This window comes from Phasianus colchicus, chromosome 10 (genome assembly GCF_987193195.1).
Source record: "Phasianus colchicus chromosome 10, bPhaCol1.hap1.1, whole genome shotgun sequence".
Lineage (NCBI taxonomy): Eukaryota > Metazoa > Chordata > Aves > Galliformes > Phasianidae > Phasianus > Phasianus colchicus.
Window position 1 is genome coordinate 20,997,151 of NC_143445.1, and position 17,830 is coordinate 21,014,980.

Genomic DNA, 17,830 nt, shown 5'->3' on the forward strand with positions numbered 1-17,830 from the left:
TGATTTTTTGTAAAATGAGCTAGAAGGAAATCAGGGCAGGGAGGTGTCATGCTTTAGCTATTAGCTGTGTTTACCAGATATGAAGAAATGAGTACAGCATGGTGGCTGTGGGATGGCTCTCTAATATTTTTTTTTTCTATTTGAAAAGCATAATAAGAGAAAAGAACTTTTCCAGCATGTGCAGACATTTTTCTACTTGCAAATTGACATTTTATTACAGAATAAGGAGAAATAATCCATTTTATTCTAAACAGCAGCTGCACACATGGCCACTTCAGAGCAGCCGTCATTCATCCTGCAATCTTCATGGGTCAGTGTGTGGTGTTTGCATTGCCTGGGGTCTCTTTCTGCAAGTAGGCTGATTGCATTCGTAAAGCTACTTGTGTTCAAGTGCAGGAGTCTGTGAGCACTGGTCTGATTACAGCACATATGGAGTGGAGCTGTTAGAAAGCTGTTTTCTGGAGTAAAGAGCAAGGAGCTGCATGCCTGGCAGCCTCTCCTGGACATGAGGTGCTCTGTCCCAGGATCATTGCAGGGTATAATCTGCACTTTGCAAGTGCAATGTCAGAACCAAAGCAGGAGCAGGAGGTGGGTAGGCGTGTGCTGTGTCTGCATGCAGGCTGGAGGTATAGCTGTGCTACATGGCAGCAGGATCTAGTACAAATAAAGCTCCCTTCCCTTCCCTTCCCTTCCCTTCCCTTCCCTTCCCTTCCCTTCCCTTCCCTTCCCTTCCCTTCCCTTCCCTTCCCTTCCCTTCCCTTCCCTTCCCTTCCCTTCCCTTCCCTTCCCTTCCCTTCCCTTCCCTTCCCTTCCCTTCCCTTCCCTTCCCTTCCCTTCCCTTCCCTTCCCTTCCCTTCCCTTCCCTTCCCTTCCCTTCCCTTCCCTTCCCTTCCCTTCCCTTCCCTTCCCTTCCCTTCCCACTGAGACTTTAGGAAGATAGATGCCTTTAGTGGCATGTAACTCCCCACATAGAGCTCCTTGCCTTTTCTATTTTCTCCTCTGATGAGAGGGGACTCCTCTCTGCAGAAGGAACTTCAGGATTGGTGGATGTGACAGAGAGGATCTGTCTCCATTGTACTTGCTGCCATTTAATCCAAATCATTTAAGACTCAGGAAATAATCAGATATTTCCTGTTCCATTAATTTGAATGTAATGGCTGTGAGGACCTAGTGCTAATTTTAGGGTAGAAGGAGTTGGACTTTGTCTGAATTCTTCACGTGGCTTCTGTAACCATTGCTCGTGTTAGAGGAAATATAGAATAGTTATGTTGGTTGCTCCAAAAGTAATGCCCTCTACTTGTTACCATGGAAACTACAGCAGATACAAAGAGCACAATTACACTGTTTAATAGAGCAAATTCTCAGCTACAAAACACTGTTTTTTGACATAGTCATCACCATGATGAGCTGATTGAGATGTTTCTCACTGCATGGTGTGACAGCTGTGCACGGCCATCTGGATCATGCTGCCACTGCTGAAACACACCTTACACTGCCTCACTTCACTCACACTCACCATTTGGTCTCCATAAAAGTACAGCAAACATCAATGAATGTCAGTGAGTGCTATATTCTCTGGATGGAACATACCACCACCATCTGCTTCTGACATCATGAGCCAACATAATAAAATAGGAGGCATTACTTTCAGAGAAACCCTCATACGTTGGCTGATATAGTAAATATGACGTCTGATGTAAGAATTCATGCTGAGGGGCTCAAGGTAGTAGAAAAAAAATATTGTTTTGGAGAATAATGCTGCGAGTTCATTGTTCCTGGATCCATCAGATGCTGTCATTTGTAGACTCACATCAAGATGCTCTTTCCACTGGACATTTGGAAACGCAGCCACGTGATCATAGGGCGATATTTTTTTTAATGTCTTTGCCTTTCTCTCTGCTTCCTAGACATTGACGAGTGTGCAGAAGGGAGAGCCAGGTGTGCTCATCGCTGTGTGAACACGCTGGGATCCTTCACCTGTGCCTGTAATCCTGGCTTCGAGCTGGGGGCTGATGGGAAGCAGTGCTACCGTAAGTGACAGCTTTACAGCTCTGCCTTTCAGGCTGCCTTATCTGCCAACTGCTATGCTTCATTTTTAATTCAGTTGGATTAACACTCCCAGCAAAATAAGTATATGCAAAAACTCAAGCTTAATATTATTTTCTTCATCTTCTGCTATTGCCATTTTTGCAGGTTGATACCTTCTTAAGCCTCTGTTCACCGACCTTAATTACTGCATTTCAAAGAGCAAATCTCCCTGTTGGTTTATCTTCAGAGCCCGGTGAATTCTATTCCAGCACCACCAAAACATTGCTGTTCTGTGAAATGTATTCATTTCTGCCCTCCCTCTCTCCATTTTCTTACATGCCAAGTCTGATGCGGAAGAAAACCAAGATGACATTCTGCTCTTGTCTTCATCTGCATAGGTTCGCTCGTGTTTCTGCAGAGATTACTGACACTATTAAGTAGATGCTTAAAGAGGGGAAATAAAACAAGATTTAGAATGAAAAAAAATATATATTGGAACAGCTAAAATTTCCCAAGCTAAAATAAGTGAGCCCTGTTTTCTTCCCTACACACACAGCAGGGTTTCCTAAGCTGCAGTGCTGTCCTTGAGAGTGATTGGCTTGTTGGTAGGTGATCCCTGCACTGTCCTTAAGGGTAAGATTAGGTTAATAAAAGAGATGGTGTGAAAGAGTTGGTGTTATTATGGACATAACATAAGCTTGCTGAAATGCACACAAAAGCATGACCTGTTTTAGCAGAGGTGGGCAGTGATCATTCAGTCCAATATTACAGTGCAGGAACTTTCAGCATGATTTCCTTAGGAAAATACATAGTTTGCCAGAGAGTGAATGTGTACTTCAAGAATCTGCATGTAAGAAATATTTAATAAGGATGAAAATCACTTTGAAATTATCAGTGTACATTGAAAGCAATATAATAATGGATAATGTATCGTATTTTTACCTCAATGTTCAGCAGGTCTCTGTGAATGGAGATTCTCTGTGCCTTATGCACAAAGCTATGGAGCAAGCAATATGAACACAAACATTCTGCATATTTTTGTGATCAGGATTATCACAGTGTTTGAGCAATTCACAGTCTTTGTTTATTCTCTCATTTCCCCAGTGGCATAGGGAAATCTGTGTTTTACTAATGAACAACTAAGACAAAGTAAATGGCAAAGATAATACATAAAGTCTGGGTTTGTAAATCCCAACTTAGCATACTGGACAGCAGCCTAGATTTCTTTTCCCTGATGCAAACAATCACACATTGGATTAGATGTAGCCTTCCATATATCTTCCCCAAATTGATGCCCTCTTCCAGGTAAGCTGAAAGGAAAAATGGAGTAGGACCAGTGCCACCAGTGGAGATGTATCTATGAGGTGCAGAAGAGGGGGAATGCCATCCATCTGTGCCAGCTCTGCCACATGCTGCTCTGAGCAGCATTTCTGGATGTACAGTGGCTCCTTTAGGGGTGTTGTTTCTCAGCTCCCCTGCAGAGCATGGAAAATTCCTCTCTAGATTGCTCTCAGAGGCATCAAAAGGGCTAATTGAAGAGAAGCTTTATAACCGAGCTTCTTTTCTTCCTAAATAAATCATTTCATGAAGTAGCTGGATAGGAAAGAGGTGGATAGATGTTCCTCTTCCGATATGAAGGTTTCCACTGGACCCGACCAAAATGTCTGAGCCCAGACAAGTGTGGGAGAGTGGGGAGATCTGCCAGGGTGAAGGGGACTGGTGTCAGCATCGTGTTGTCATTACTTTGTCTCCTCATTGAAGGGTCAAAGCCTGTAGGTTGTTGGCTACCACTGAACTCAGCAGTGGAACTCTGCAGTGAAAACATACAGAATTTGTGCTTGGAAATCGACTAAAAGCAGCTTTTTGGAAAGCACAAGCACACTTGGTTGAGCTGACTCACTTGGTCTGTTCAGATGCTTCCATTTCTCCTTTGGGACAAGGGCAGAGCTTGCTGCCTATCCCCATAGTTCAGTGGCTCAGGGCTGTGCTGTTCTTGCATGTGGGTGTGAGCTGGCTTTCTCTTCCTTGCCTGCAGCTTGCTTGTTCATGGATGCTTTCATACACAGCGCTCATTCTCCAGTGCCTCTCCACTTGCGCTCATTTTTACCATCCCTTTTATTTATTTCTCTGCAAGGTATTGAAATGGAGATAGTGGACAGCTGCCAGGAGGACAACGGTGGGTGCTCCCACGGCTGCGAGCACACAGCAACAGGGCCACGCTGCTCCTGCCACGATGGCTACGTGCTCAGCTCAGATGGCAAGGCATGCACAGGTAACCCAGGGTATAATTCATGCTGACAAGACCGTGTCTGCATACAGCTCACACAACACATTGCTGAGGCTTTGTTTTGTTTTCCTTCCCAGTTTAGGATGGGAGCATCACGACTGCATTAGGTTACAGCTGCATTCGGTTAGCTGCTTTTCAGCAGTGCTGCATGTGCAGACTGTGCTCTGTGCTGTGGAAGTTGTTCTGTTTCTACGCTTAGTGGTGAGCTTTGTGAAGTGTCACTTAGGAAGTGGAAGCCATAGAATTACAGTTATTTTTGCTTCAAAAAGCTTAAAAATTCCTTCATGTTTAATATGTTTTTATGACAGGATTGTTTTTCTTTACAGCTTGTGCTGTGCTATCTCGTTCTATTATCACTATGCCATTAAAATTTTAAGGAATAGACAAGAAGAGAGAGGAAAAAAAGGAGCAGGCATTGCGGAAAAGAGCGGTTAGATGGAAAGAGAGGCACGGAGCAGGAGCTCTGGGGACAGCATGGACAGAGGTCCTCAAAGGAGAAAAGTTCAGAGCAAGGAGGATGGATGAGCAGGGCAGGAGGGAAGCACCAATGAGTTGGGCTGAGAAGGTTCCTTCAGCCCCGTTCCTGTGCTGAGGAGGAGGCAGTGACTTGCTAATGGAGATGTCAGTGTGAGAACTGCCCTGCTGACCAGCCAGGGAGCGAGAGCAGAGGTCAAGGGCTTGGCAAGGCTGAGGGAGTGCAAAGCTGCTCTTAACAGCAAAAAATTTTGGATGCACGTTTTGCATTCCTGCACAGACAATGGGCTGCTAATAGACCCCAGAGCGAGGTGTCGTCTGACAAAGTGCAGAGAAACTCAGCTTGTGACATTTCTGGAAAACACTCCATGTCCAAATAACCTACATTAATAATTTTCGTGCTGACCTCCTCACCTCGACTGATTAATTACATTTTCCTTCTCCTCTTTCTCCTGCCCGTGTTTCCTAATAACGTTGGTGCTCTTTCCAAGGTTAATTGAGACACCGACCTTTCCCATCTGCGGCTCTTCACCTGGGTAACGTTCAGAAATGTTTTGCAAACTCAGCATTGACAAGATGGCCTTCAATGGCCACTGAGCAGGGCAGCAGGCTGGGAGGGGGAGATCTGCCAGGAGTCTGCAGTCAGAAGATAGCAGCTCGATTCTTGAATCTTTGAGCCGGCGGTGTGCACTTGCAGCCCTGGGCTGCATCAGCAGAGGTTTGGCAACAGGGAGAGGGCTCTCTCCTCCTGAGATGCCAACAGCAGTAGTGCATCCAGGCCTGGGGATCCCAGCATGAGAATGACATAGATGTTTTGGAGCAGGTCCACAGAAGGGCCACAAAGATGCTTAGAGGGTTGGAGCTTCTTTCTTCAGAGAGAAGATTGAGGGAGCTGGGCTTGTTCAGCCTGGAGAAGGGAAAGTTCCAGGGACACCTCGTAATTGCCTTCCAGTACATAAAGGGAGGTAATAAATAGGAAGGAGATCAGCATTTTAAGTGGTCTGATAGTGACAGGACAGGGGGGAATAAACTGAAAGAGGGAGATTTAGGTTAGATATTAGGAGGAGATTCTTAATTCAGAGGGCATTGAGGCCCTGGCACTGCTGCCCAGAGCTGTGGGTGCCCCATCCTTCGAGGTGCGCAAAGCGATGGAACAGACCCTGGGCAGCCTGAGCTGGTGGAGGCCGCCAGCCCGTGGCAGGGGGGGAGCTGAGTGGGCTTTAAGGTCCCTCCCAACCCAACCATGCTGTGGCTCTATCATTCTAAGATCTAACCATGGGTGCATCTGTGCCCAGGATACCAGTTAGAGATATGTACCACATCTGTGTAGAGCAGAGGACTGTCAGCTCTCAAGAGCTACATTTGCACCTTGCAGCCTGCCCCCCCAGCAGCTGTACTGTTAGATTAGAGCTCTGTTAAAAGCAAACTGCCGTGCAATAGCTGCTTGCTGTGTGTGTGCATTGCATTCTGATGCTGGGGTGAGAGTTCAGCCCAGGGCTGACTGAGCTGCCCCGTCCTTGCAGACCTGGATGAATGCGAGACCGGCGAGTCGTGCTGCTCCCAGTTCTGCATCAACTACGTGGGCAGCTACGAGTGCACCTGTAGAGCAGGCTTCCAGCCCAGTGCTGATGGCTGTGGCTGCGATGGTGAGTGCCCTGCACTGATCCCACCCAGCTCAGCATGGTTTAAAAATGAAATTTCCACTTTGTATTGTTGGAATACAATAAGCCAACATCCAGCAAGGACAGATGGGCTGTGGGAGATGAATCAGGGACCTTTCCCCCTCTCTGTGCATGCTGTATGTGGATGTGTTTTAAAGACTACTTTTGCAAAAGGAGACCCCTCAGAATAGCCAAAGGATCAACAGAGCTTAACAGCTTAGAGCAGCTGTTTTCACTTGAGGCAAAAACATAGATGGAATGATCTCTTCCATGCTGGGCTGAAATGTTTTAATACCCTCAATAGCCCCAAAGTACTAAGAAAATTTGGTTTCCTTATGTTCAGAATAGTTCTGGCCCTGTACAGAGAACATTCTCCCAACAGAGGCACTAACCAGCCTTTATGCCTGTTTATTAGACGTGGATGAATGTCGTCTTGAGAATGGCAACTGTGACCACGTCTGCATTAATTCCCTGGGGTCGTATGAATGTGCCTGCAAGGAAGGGTTCCGGCTGGGCTCTGACCGGCGCTCCTGCATCGGTGAGTTCCTCTTGCATCCTGAACAGCTGGTCAGTATTTCTCAACTGTGAACTCAGAACTGGGATCTTCACAGGTCCTGGGATTTTGGAAGCCCAATTTAAGAGCTCTCAGATGCATCCACAGCATCTCTGAGGTGTCCAGGTTCTGCTTTGATGGAGTCAGTGGCATGATTCCAGATTTCTGCCAACGCAGCCAGATTAGCAACATAATTTTATAACCTATTTTAGCAGCCAATAAACTTTAGGCAAAGTTTGGTATTTTAACCAACTGAAAGAAAGCCAGCTGATTTCCTATCATGGTAAGACTTCAACTGTAGTTTTTGGAAATGGGCAGCCAGACTTGCTCTGTCTTTGTCATCTCCCAGATGGGTGAGAGTAATGAACTTCACTCACTATCAACAATCATGAACTTCAGGTGGGGAAAATTAAACTCCCATTTAAAATATGGCACGGTAACAGGGATGGTCTCGTCGGAGGCCCAGGGTTTAATTCCAGAAGAAAGAGAAGTGTTTTGTTTTGTTTTTTTTTTCTCCTTGTCTCTTACTTTGCGCATCAAAAACTGTTCATATCCATAAACCAGAAAACAAATCGGCTGCAACAGGATGTACCAGAGCATAGCTGCGAAGTCACCGAGCACCAAAGCAACAAATGCAAGACGGGTGCTGCGGAGGAAGTCTGGGGATGCCATCCTAACCTTGTATGCATTGTGTGTCAGTGTTAGGAGGGGACTCAGCAGTGTCGGGCTTCGCAGGGGCTCCGGGGCTGCAGTTCAGAGGTGCCCCCCAGCTCCTGCACTACGTGCTCGGGGCCCTGCGTGAGGATGAGGATCAGCGAGGGGAGCTGACGCTGGTGCACAGAGCCGGTGAGTGCACGTTCTTATTTGTGTATTAAAAAAACCCATATGACTTTCCTCTGGAGGTTCAGATGCTTTGGTGTTGGCTGGGGCACATTCTCAGGGAGGTAACTACATAGAGATGTGAGGCAGCAGAGCCCACGAAGGCACACAGCCGTAGGAATGGGTGGAGAACACCACGTCCTGTGCTTCTTCAAACTTTGCACCCTCTGCACTCTACGCAGCATCAGTTTCTCCCCAGGAAATGGAAACCGCACTATGGAAGTGCTCAACGCTCACCTTTTGATGAGTGCTGATGGCTCACTCGTGCTTGTTACATATGCCTTATGATTTTTGTATTAGCTCTAATTACTCATCTGAGGGCTGTGCCCTACGGGCAATGAATCGGAACTGGTCTCAGCTATAATCAACACAACCATTTAGGCCTCCGAGATCACATAGCATCCAGGTATACTCAACAGCAATGATAATCAATTGGGAAACTGATAAGTGAGATAACCATGGGCAAAATTATCAGGCATGGAAACCTCAATCAAATATTTATTAACAAGTTTTTGTATGTTTTATCTATGTTTAGCCACACAAACATGGGGATTTTTAGTCATAGCTGAGCACCTGCTCTTTTTCTAAAGCTGAGGATTTACAGCATGTGATGGTTTGTAGGAAAAGCTGAGGAAAGAAAGAAACTTCTCATGCCTCAGTAAGTTGTTTTACCTCTCAAATATCCCTGTATTTTTATGCTGGAATCTATAGTATTAAAAAAAAAAATGCTTTAAATGATTAAATGGAACAAATAATTAACGATTTTCTATAGAGTAAAAGACTTTCTAATGTAGAAGCGTGAAGTTTGTAGTGGTAATTTGTATTCTTCTTCTGAAGTATGCATTTTCAACTTGTTCGGAGTGGGAGCACTGGGATTCTCAATGCCTCTGCTAACCTGGGTGTTTGCTCAGCTTTAGAAGGAGGAACAGTTGGGTGCTGAGACCTAAAGGAAATCTGGCCCCACACAGAAAATTGCTGGTGAAATGCAGGCAGTCTGCTGACTTGCTGCTAGCTGAAGTAATCTGCCAGCTTGCTCTCAGATGTTTTCTAAAATCCCATTCCAAAAAGCCTCCAGCCGCATCTGTAAAGCCTACAAGGCAATAGTCTGACCACATGGATAAGATCGTCTTGTCACCAATGCATTTTAGCAAAGAGGAACCCTTATTTTTCTCTTCCTTTGTCAACAGAGCCCACAAAGAGAGAAGAGTGTGTGCCTGTGTGTGTTCACAGCTGGGCAGACAAGGAGGTCAGGATGGGGAGGCACGAATGCACTTTTGTATTTCTTAGCTTTTCTGCCTGAAATTACCCTTGCTAGAACCAAGAGGAAACAAACAAGTGATAAATGTGTATTATCCTTTGTCTTCCTAGAATAACTCAAACTATGCTGTTAAAATTATTGCTTGTCTGTGCTTTACAGCACAGAATGCACCTACTAAAATCACAGAACAACAAGGTAAGCCTCACAAGGAGAAAAGGTTGTCTCCCAATAAATATTTTCTGTTGTATACAATTATATTTAGCATTAGCACAATTTCAAATTTTCTGAAGGCAAACTATTTGCTCTTAAAAAGTACTTTGACGTGCTTTTTGATGGGGAATCACAGTATTTAAGGGCATGAATTCCAGCTGCAGTCCCAGTTTTCCTTTTATTCAGATTGAAATTTGAAGCGGAAAATTTGGGAATGTCCACTTGGGAGTACATTTTGGCACGACTTGGTGATATTTGCAGTGCTTGCAGCATGAACGCTAATGACTTGAATAGGCTTTTTTTTCTGATTGTCAATGTCGTGCACGTTCCCTTTTGTACTTGTGCATCTGGAAGGACAGCTAAGAGCCTCTAGAAGTGTTTTGTCTGATGCTCACTGAGCCTTCTGCATTTTTTCCTTTCAGTTTGCCTTGATAATACTTTTGGCAATGACTGCAGCTTGAGCTGTGAGGATTGTATGAATGGAGGCAGATGTAACAGTGAGAACAGTGGCTGTGTTTGCTCACCTGGGTGGACCGGCATTATCTGCAATGAAAGTGAGTACAGTGCATTGAATTCGTTTGAAAGGCAGCGACTTTGTCCTGGAGCTGTGACACTGAAGATAGGTAGGAAATAGGAATATACTGCTGTACTTTTAATCCAAAAAGCTCTTCAAGGAGCACAGCTTTTTCACCTCCAGATCAACATTTTATTACAGTATGACACGTTAGGTGTAAATTGTGTGGATGCTACAACAAATGACACAAACCTTCAGACAGTGAGGTCTCTGCCATCCCATGCAGTGCAGTGCCCCATACGAAGTGCTCACTTTGGGACCATCCCAATTCACTTTGCTGCAAGAGATCTAGATTTGGTTTGTAAACACCAAGGGCAGCTGAAGGAATAGAAATGAAGAGAATTGAAATGATGATTTCTACCTACAACTACTCAGGCTGCTGTGTTAGGATGATTTTACTGACGTTCATGGTGCTGTAGAGGTTCTGGAAAGATTATAAAAATTTCAGGACAGGAAATTCTTCAGTTCACTTCATAAATAATAATAACATTTTTGCTCTATATTTACACTAGATATCCATGCATGTAATGTTTTGGAATTTAACTTTGGCATTTAAAGAATGCAGACTAATGGAACTGTGTTAAGCCATACCTGCAGTTCAACGAAGCAAGCACTGACAAGAATAAATACGACATCTAATCTGTATGAAGTAACCAAATGTGATGGCTTTCATTCTTTTTTCTTTCTTTCTAAAATGAAAAAAAAGAATGGCATAGTTCATAGGTTTAGGGTAAGCTAAGCAGCTGAGAAATCTGGAACTATATTTCTATAATAAAGCACCATAGAAACCAAATGAAAATGGATGTGAAATGTCAAGTTTCTTAATGTACATTGATAAAATGTCAGTTAAGTCAAATGACTCCAGCAACTGCAGTTACTCAACTGGCTCAAGGTGCAAACAGGAACAATGCTCTATTTCACCTTTTTTTTTTTTTTTTTTTTTTTTGGACCAAAGTAATCAGAGCAATAAGGAGTCCCATGCTGTTGTATTGTGGACCCACTTCTTTATATGGTCAGCTGTGGAATTTCAGAGAATGTAGAATAAAAACACAGCATTTTTAAATGGTTATTGGTGGATGGGAGGTGTTTAAAACATGTATTTCCAAATGTATAAAACTCTGCTGTAGTTTCAAGCTTGGTACTTCCTAGGCAAGTGTTCTGAGCTCATGAATTGTGTGAAGCATACACAGGGGATAGTATGGGTACCTCACAAGTTTCTTCACTTGAGTTAACTTGGTTGCTTCAGATATTGCTTTAGAACCATCTAATAAACATTAGGTGAACATTTTTGCCCTATACAGAAAGCCTATGACATTGCTCAGTGACTGCTTGACTACAGGGATTATTTTTTCCCCAGTTCCGATGCCTGCATTCTCATTTTGCTCCATGTGGAGCACAGGGGTGGGATGTTGGGGCCCATTCACTCTTTCTGCTCTCCCTGCAGCCTGCTCCCAGGGCACGTATGGTGATGGTTGTGCTGGTACCTGCATGTGCAAGAATGGAGGCTCCTGTGACCCCATCACAGGGCTGTGTCACTGCCCACCAGGAGTCCAGGGGCCATTTTGTGAAGACGGTATGAGCTCCCTCATCCCAACAGGTGTAGCGTGAGCCTGAGGCCTCGCCATCTCTTTTTGTTTCTCCCCATCTGTCATATGGCGTGTGGTACATCTTGGCCACGTGAGAATAGTTTCCATTTTGTGGGACATAATGCAGCCCCATGGAGTGCCTCGGGTGATATTTGTTTAAATAAATGCAAGAAAAGGGATGAGAGAAAGCAAGGGCTTTGCTCCAGTGGCATGTGCAGAGGCTCAGCCCGAGGCCATCAACATGGTATTTTCTGTAGCACCCTCTAAAAGAGAACAAACCTGGTGTTCATTTAAATCCTTAACAACTGATGCACTGCTGCATTTATTCACTCCAAAGGTTGTCCCAAGGGATTTTTTGGGAAGAACTGCAACAAACCATGCAACTGTGCCAACAGCGGCCACTGCCATCGGCTATATGGAGCCTGCTTGTGTGACCCTGGGCTGTACGGACGCTTCTGCCACCTCAGTAAGTCCCAGCAGCCTTCCAGATCTGTTTATTTAATGTGTGCACAGCATAGCAGACTTACAAAGATTCTACATGTGTCCAAAATGAGCAAGGCTTTGGAATAGAGCTTGCTGGGTGGTGTTAGCAGGAGAGCTCACACTGGGGATGTGCATAGTCCATGAGCTCTGCAATTAGAGAGGAACAGAAGATGGAGGACTTCTCATACACTCTGTGAGGTCCCAGAAACTCCATTTCCCTTCTCCTGCAGCAATTAATCCTTGCTGTAAGAGCTGAGGTTTGTTAATGCATAAAGGTGAGGGCTATAGGGGGATTTGAGTTGGGCATGTTAAAGTTAGGGCTGTGGATAAAGTTCAAGTCTGACAATTTCACTGTTCACCCTATGGTAAATCAAAAGTCATAAGCACAAACATTAGCTTTCCCTAAATTTGTGTCTCCTTCCCTGCGTGGATTTCCCAGCTGAGACATACAGGATTTATCCTGAAGTGGGAATGCTCGTTGTACAAAAGCACAGTTGTGAATGCAACCAAATGTTAAATGGAAATAAAATAGATCAAAACACAAAAGTGTCATAAAACAGGCAGTCCAGTTGCTTTTCACTTACAGTTTTTGTTTGGAAAACCCATGCAAGATAGAAAATAGTTGCTTGATTATTTCTTTTGTCATGAAACTTTTGTTCTGGGCTGTATCCAAATATTTGTCATTCCAAAACTTAACTAAGTTTGTGTAAAAACATTTCTGGTTCTTGCATTTGCCACATATTGCTTGGAATTGAATGTATTACTTTATATAGGAATCCTATAAATTGCATTTTACACACCCACACATTAATAGGCACTGCCATAGGAAAGTAGAGACTTTCTGCAGTCACTGCGTCCTGCACAAGGGTGTGATTTCAGATAACTCACGCCTAATTAGAGACCCAACTATTCCCTTTAACCTGCCTGCAGCCTGTCCCAGGTGGGCTTTTGGTGTGGGCTGCTCACAGGAGTGTCAGTGCATGAAGGAGCACACACTGGGATGCAGTGCACAGAACGGGACCTGCAGCTGCAAGCCTGGATATCATGGCAAGAAGTGCCAGAAAGGTACTGCAGGAAGGGACATTCCCCCTGTCTGTTTATTCCTTTGTCCTCTCTGCATGCCTCCTTCCTCCTCCCACGTGCTTTATTGTGCTGCTGCTAATGGTAAATTCATATTCCACTAATTATTTTGTCTCTGATTTTTCATACTGCAGACTCTGTGAGTGCCTGATATCACAGAGCCTGCAGGGACACCAGAGGGAATGCAGTGCAACAGTGCTGGTTTTTAGCAATCTAGAAACCAAACTCTATTACAACTCTAAATAATGAAGATTGTGGGAGTTTTCACTTTTGCTCTTTTGCTTTTCAGACAGCAAATAAGTGGCAAAAACTGTGTTTTACGCAAGGAGGCTCGTTTGTAAATGGTTTCTGTAACACTGGTTTTCCTTTAGCTTTCCAGGTCTCTGAATTCAGCTTATTCTGTGCAGTTTTGGGCATAGTTCAGAGACAATTGTGTTCTGCATTCCTGTTTGTGTGTCTCTGTAGGCAGAGCTGGAGTAAAGCAATATTCTCCCTCACAATTCCTCCCTGGGCACACAGTAACACATCAGATTCATGGCATTGCTTCTGGGAGTTTGGTGAAGAATGGGAGTGATGATATTTCATATCCTAGTAGTCTAATATAGCCTCAAGTACTCTCATTCTGCTTCTGGGTTGCATTTAAGCAACGACTTCTTAGCAACGTGCGTGCATGTGTTTAATTGTTGCTTCCACTTTATTATCAATACCTCTGAAATACATGTTATAGTAGATTTTTCTGTCAAGTTCTGCTAATTATTGTTCTGACTCCTGTTAAGTTTCTTTATCTCTTCCATTTCCTCACACACACCATGCCTTTACTTGCATTTTCCAGCATGCACACCCGGCTTCTATGGGGCTGGTTGCAAACTGAGGTGCAACTGTTCCACCAACGTTTTTTGTGACCATGAGACAGGAGCCTGCAAGCGTCCGTGCCCGCCTGGTTTCCATGGAGAAAAATGCCATTCCTGTAGGTACTCACTGCATGTTTCTCTGGGAGGTACACACTAGGTGGGAAAGCTTACCATGTACCTTATGTTCAGATGCAGAAGCTGCAGATAAAAAAGTACAGCTGTTAGAATAAGACACTGACGCTGACATGGATCACTGTGCCAGCACAGCTCTGTTTAAAATTGCTATAGATGGTGAATGCTGTTATCTTTCAAATGCTTTGCTGTATTAATCAGCTGTTTGGGTTTCCTCTGGACAGCTTGCCAGCCCGGGAGTTTTGGGGTGGACTGCAAGCAGAGCTGCAGCTGCGGGGGAGCACCCTGCAACCCGGAGACTGGGCGTTGTATTTGCCCAGCTGGGAAAACTGGTGCCATGTGTGAAAGAGGTACGTTCCATGTGGGAGTTAGGATAGGGAGTGCTTTGCTTTGGCAGACAGGGTGAGGAGCTGGATTATGGCATTTTCCACCAAAACTGCTGCAACGCAATGTGCTTCACTTGAAGTGCAGGTAAAGGGTAAGTCTTGGTGGAGAACTTATGACATCCATTCAGAGGGATTGCTCATAGAAAGAGAACATTGTGCAGTTATCCTATCCTGTCCTCCCAACTCCAGTTAATAACAGTGATTTGTATGCTGATCTGGGTGCACAGTGTGCCCTTGGAGCTCTTGCAGAGAGTTGGTGAATGGCTCAGGCTAGAAGATACTTCTGAAGGTCACTTGGTCCAATCAGAATAGGACCTGGAATCAATAAAGGAAACAAAAAGATATGCATTACTCTGGAAAATTGATAAAGGAGTGAATAAATTCTCCAGGACGTTGCATTGCCAAGTGGCCAGGGGTTACCCCTCTGCTATTTGCATGAGAGGTGAATCTGGGTATGAAAAACAGCATGCCAATCATACCAGCTAGAAATGCAGCTCTTCAAAGCACCTCCTGCATCCAGCCTAGCAGAAATACAAATGCAGCCCTCTTCTCCTGAGTCTCAGTCTAGGTTTTCCTTGGCTGAGTGTGGAAATTCATTTTTCAGACATACCCACATGCTCACGGTGTTACTGGATCAAAAACCAAACCAAAAAACAGACATGCAAGGCAAGCTGGAAGAGAGCCTTTGTGTCTGCCTTTAGATGTATTCCTGCATGCTGCACTGTAGGGTTCCGTTGGCTCTTTCAGAGGGTTCCCCTTGAAAGCACTTTCAGTCCACAGAGATAATATAATACCTGGGTGAAAATTCAGCTTCTAGTGTGGATTTTGCTTGCTTTCTGTTCCATGAGGTGTTTGTGGCATTAGGGACACTGACCCAGCACTCTGCAGCCTGAGATGTTTCCTAGGTTGAGTTTGACTATGTTTTGCAGACAAAGGCAGATAGCAGATAAATGCCAAAGAAAGGCTAAACTGCATCCTAAATTGATGTTAAAGCCATATTTAGTTAGAAAGGCAGTACTTAATAGCCATAGTACTTGCATTGTAGTTCTGATTGCTTGGTGAGAGGTGCTGATCAGCTGGCCCCATGGGTTACATAGGCAGCAATGCAACTTGATTGCACTAATTCTGTATTCAAGTGTGAGAACAGAGAGTGATATCAGCACTGTCTGTGTAGACCCATCACAGACCATGAGAGCACCCTCAAGCCCCCAGTCTATGCTGCTGGAGCATGGCTCCTTCCTCAGCTTAGTGTGTTGAGGCTGCCAGGACAGACAGACATTCAGGATAGAGTGCTTCATGCAAGGCTTCAGTGCTGGCATGCGTTTTCTCCTTGTTGATCACAAAATCTCTCAGTGCTTTGGAGAAGATTCCTCCTCTGGCTGATACCGATGGGCAGAAGTTTCCAAAAGGCAAAACTGTTCTGCTTACAGGATTCAGCCCTAGCCACTCAGTACACAAATTGCAGATGCTTCCTTCATTTCACCATTTTGCTTCCTGGGATTCAGCTAGTGCATGTTTCAGGGGACAAGCTGTTGCTGTCTTGTTTGAAAAGATCTCTGCCTGAATTATTACCTAGGTGAAACTGCAGTTTGCTCCTCTGCTTTCAGCCTGCCCTGTTGGATACTATGGACAAGACTGCCTGCTGCCATGCAGCTGCAGCAGTGATGCTTTGTGTCACCACATCACTGGAGAGTGCATGTGTCCCCCTGGCTGGACTGGCCACGACTGCAAGGACCGTAAGTCAAACACAGACTTGCTATCCATCACATATGATATCTCACAGAGACTCCTCTGCTACTGTAAGAGCCAGCTCTGTTTGTTCTTAGCCTATTACATTTTTTTTAATATACTTTTGCTAATCTTATTGCTCCTGAAATGGTGTATTTGTGGGTTTGCACAGCCTGGGTGGATATAATCCTTAATTATCTAGGTTCAAAGTGTTGAAATAGATGGCCAATGAAGCACCAAGTATTGATATAAGCTCTTGTTTCAACACTGTGGATCCCTTTGCCCACTGTCAGCACTTTGACTGACAGTTCTGTTTTTCATTTGCAGCACATATCAGCTTAAAGATTAGTTCCTCCATTTTTCATATTGTTTAGGGGAGATTTATCCAACAAGTGAGTGACATGTACAGTCTTGTGTCTCAAGGTTGCCCCCTAACTTGTGCATACAAATGCTGGGAGAAGCTCTGTTCTCTGGAAGAGAAGCACATCCTTCCATTGACTTTAGCGTAGCTCTCTGCATTGGTGGCAGTGTAAGAGCCCACATGTGCCCTTTTTGGATGTCACTATTGGAATGCCAACCCATTCTGGTTGATTCTTTCCTTTTGTTCCTTTTACATCTTTTCTGCCTGATCTGTTAAAATTCCTCTTGCAAAAATCCAAGGGAGCACAAAGATTTCTCTAAACTTGAAATTCATAGCAATTAATTGCAGGCGTTGACAGCTGTAAGTTTTGGATCTGGCTTCTCAGGCCTGGTGCTGAAGAAAATTCTGGGAGAATCTGAAGCCTCCTCCAATTTGTGAATTTTAAGTTCAACCAGTTAGAAATACATGGAGCCATTTAGATAACTTCCCAGAAATCCTCAGGCTGTCTAAAGAATTATGTGACCATGGCGAAGAAAAGCTTTTATATCTGTTTGGAAAGAGCTATGACAGAAGTTGTTTTGCAGAAACCTCTCAGTAAGGCAGCTCTTCAGCTACTGCAGCCTGGGCATGAAACAGATATTCAGCTCCAAAACCATTTTTTTCTGGTCCTAATTGACATATTCATCCTTACTCTTACATGAAAGGAAGGAGATGCTGCGCTTTGGCTGTGGCACGCTGTCATAATCGTGTTATATGATTTTCAGAATGAAAGCGGCGCGATGCCTGAACAAAGATGCTGAGGTTTCTCTGTGTCCACATTTCATCTCCCCGTATTTTGAAAAGAAATCTTAGTCATGCTTCCAGTTTTAGCTGTGCTTGTCTTAAAACAAGTGATGTTTTTCTTTTCCAGCAGCCACTGTCAACACACAGCTGGGAGAGAAAAACTGCTTCAGGGTGATTTGCAACCGTTTGAAAATCTGCTACGATTTTCTGTAGAAACTCTCCAGACTATGAAAATGATCCCATGAAGCTGAGCTTCCATTTCCCCCTTTCCCTGTAAATTCTCAAGTATGGAGATCCTTCTTGTTTATTTTGATTTTGTTTTTGTCGAGTTTCAGAAGAATTCAGGCACTCGTATGGAGATAGAGAGATAAAACACACGTTTTTAGTAGAGGGGGAAAGCAGCACGTATTTTTCTCTTAGGGTTTTGCTTGTCCCTGCTTCCCTCCCATTCAATAAACAGTTTGTACTAAAACAAAAATATCCCTCTGCACAGAAATGAGGAATCCTTATGTCTTG

At 44.3% G+C, this 17,830-nt stretch overlaps 1 protein-coding gene across 8 annotated transcripts in view; it reads left to right on the forward strand.

Moving 5' to 3' along the window:
• The window catches only part of LOC116243393 (uncharacterized), a 162,263-nt gene that overhangs the window by 116,760 nt on the left and 27,673 nt on the right, over positions 1 to 17,830 (forward strand). For 6 of the 8 annotated variants that reach the window (XR_016469759.1, XM_090147660.1, XM_090147658.1 and 3 more), the window contains 12 exons: positions 1,908 to 2,030; positions 4,163 to 4,300; positions 6,313 to 6,435; positions 6,866 to 6,988; positions 7,703 to 7,849; positions 9,773 to 9,904; positions 11,369 to 11,497; positions 11,848 to 11,976; positions 12,924 to 13,058; positions 13,906 to 14,040; positions 14,281 to 14,406; positions 16,050 to 16,178. Coding sequence is in view for 7 of the 8 variants with exons in the window: in XM_090147660.1 (XP_090003786.1) it covers positions 1,908 to 2,030; positions 4,163 to 4,300; positions 6,313 to 6,435; positions 6,866 to 6,988; positions 7,703 to 7,849; positions 9,773 to 9,904; positions 11,369 to 11,497; positions 11,848 to 11,976; positions 12,924 to 13,058; positions 13,906 to 14,040; positions 14,281 to 14,406; positions 16,050 to 16,178 (1,569 nt within the window). In the remaining variant the exon portion in view is untranslated. The remainder of the gene's footprint in view (positions 1 to 1,907; positions 2,031 to 4,162; positions 4,301 to 6,312; positions 6,436 to 6,865; positions 6,989 to 7,702; positions 7,850 to 9,772; positions 9,905 to 11,368; positions 11,498 to 11,847; positions 11,977 to 12,923; positions 13,059 to 13,905; positions 14,041 to 14,280; positions 14,407 to 16,049; positions 16,179 to 17,830) is intronic. The other 2 variants (XM_090147655.1, XM_090147656.1) reach the window with 2 other exon arrangements.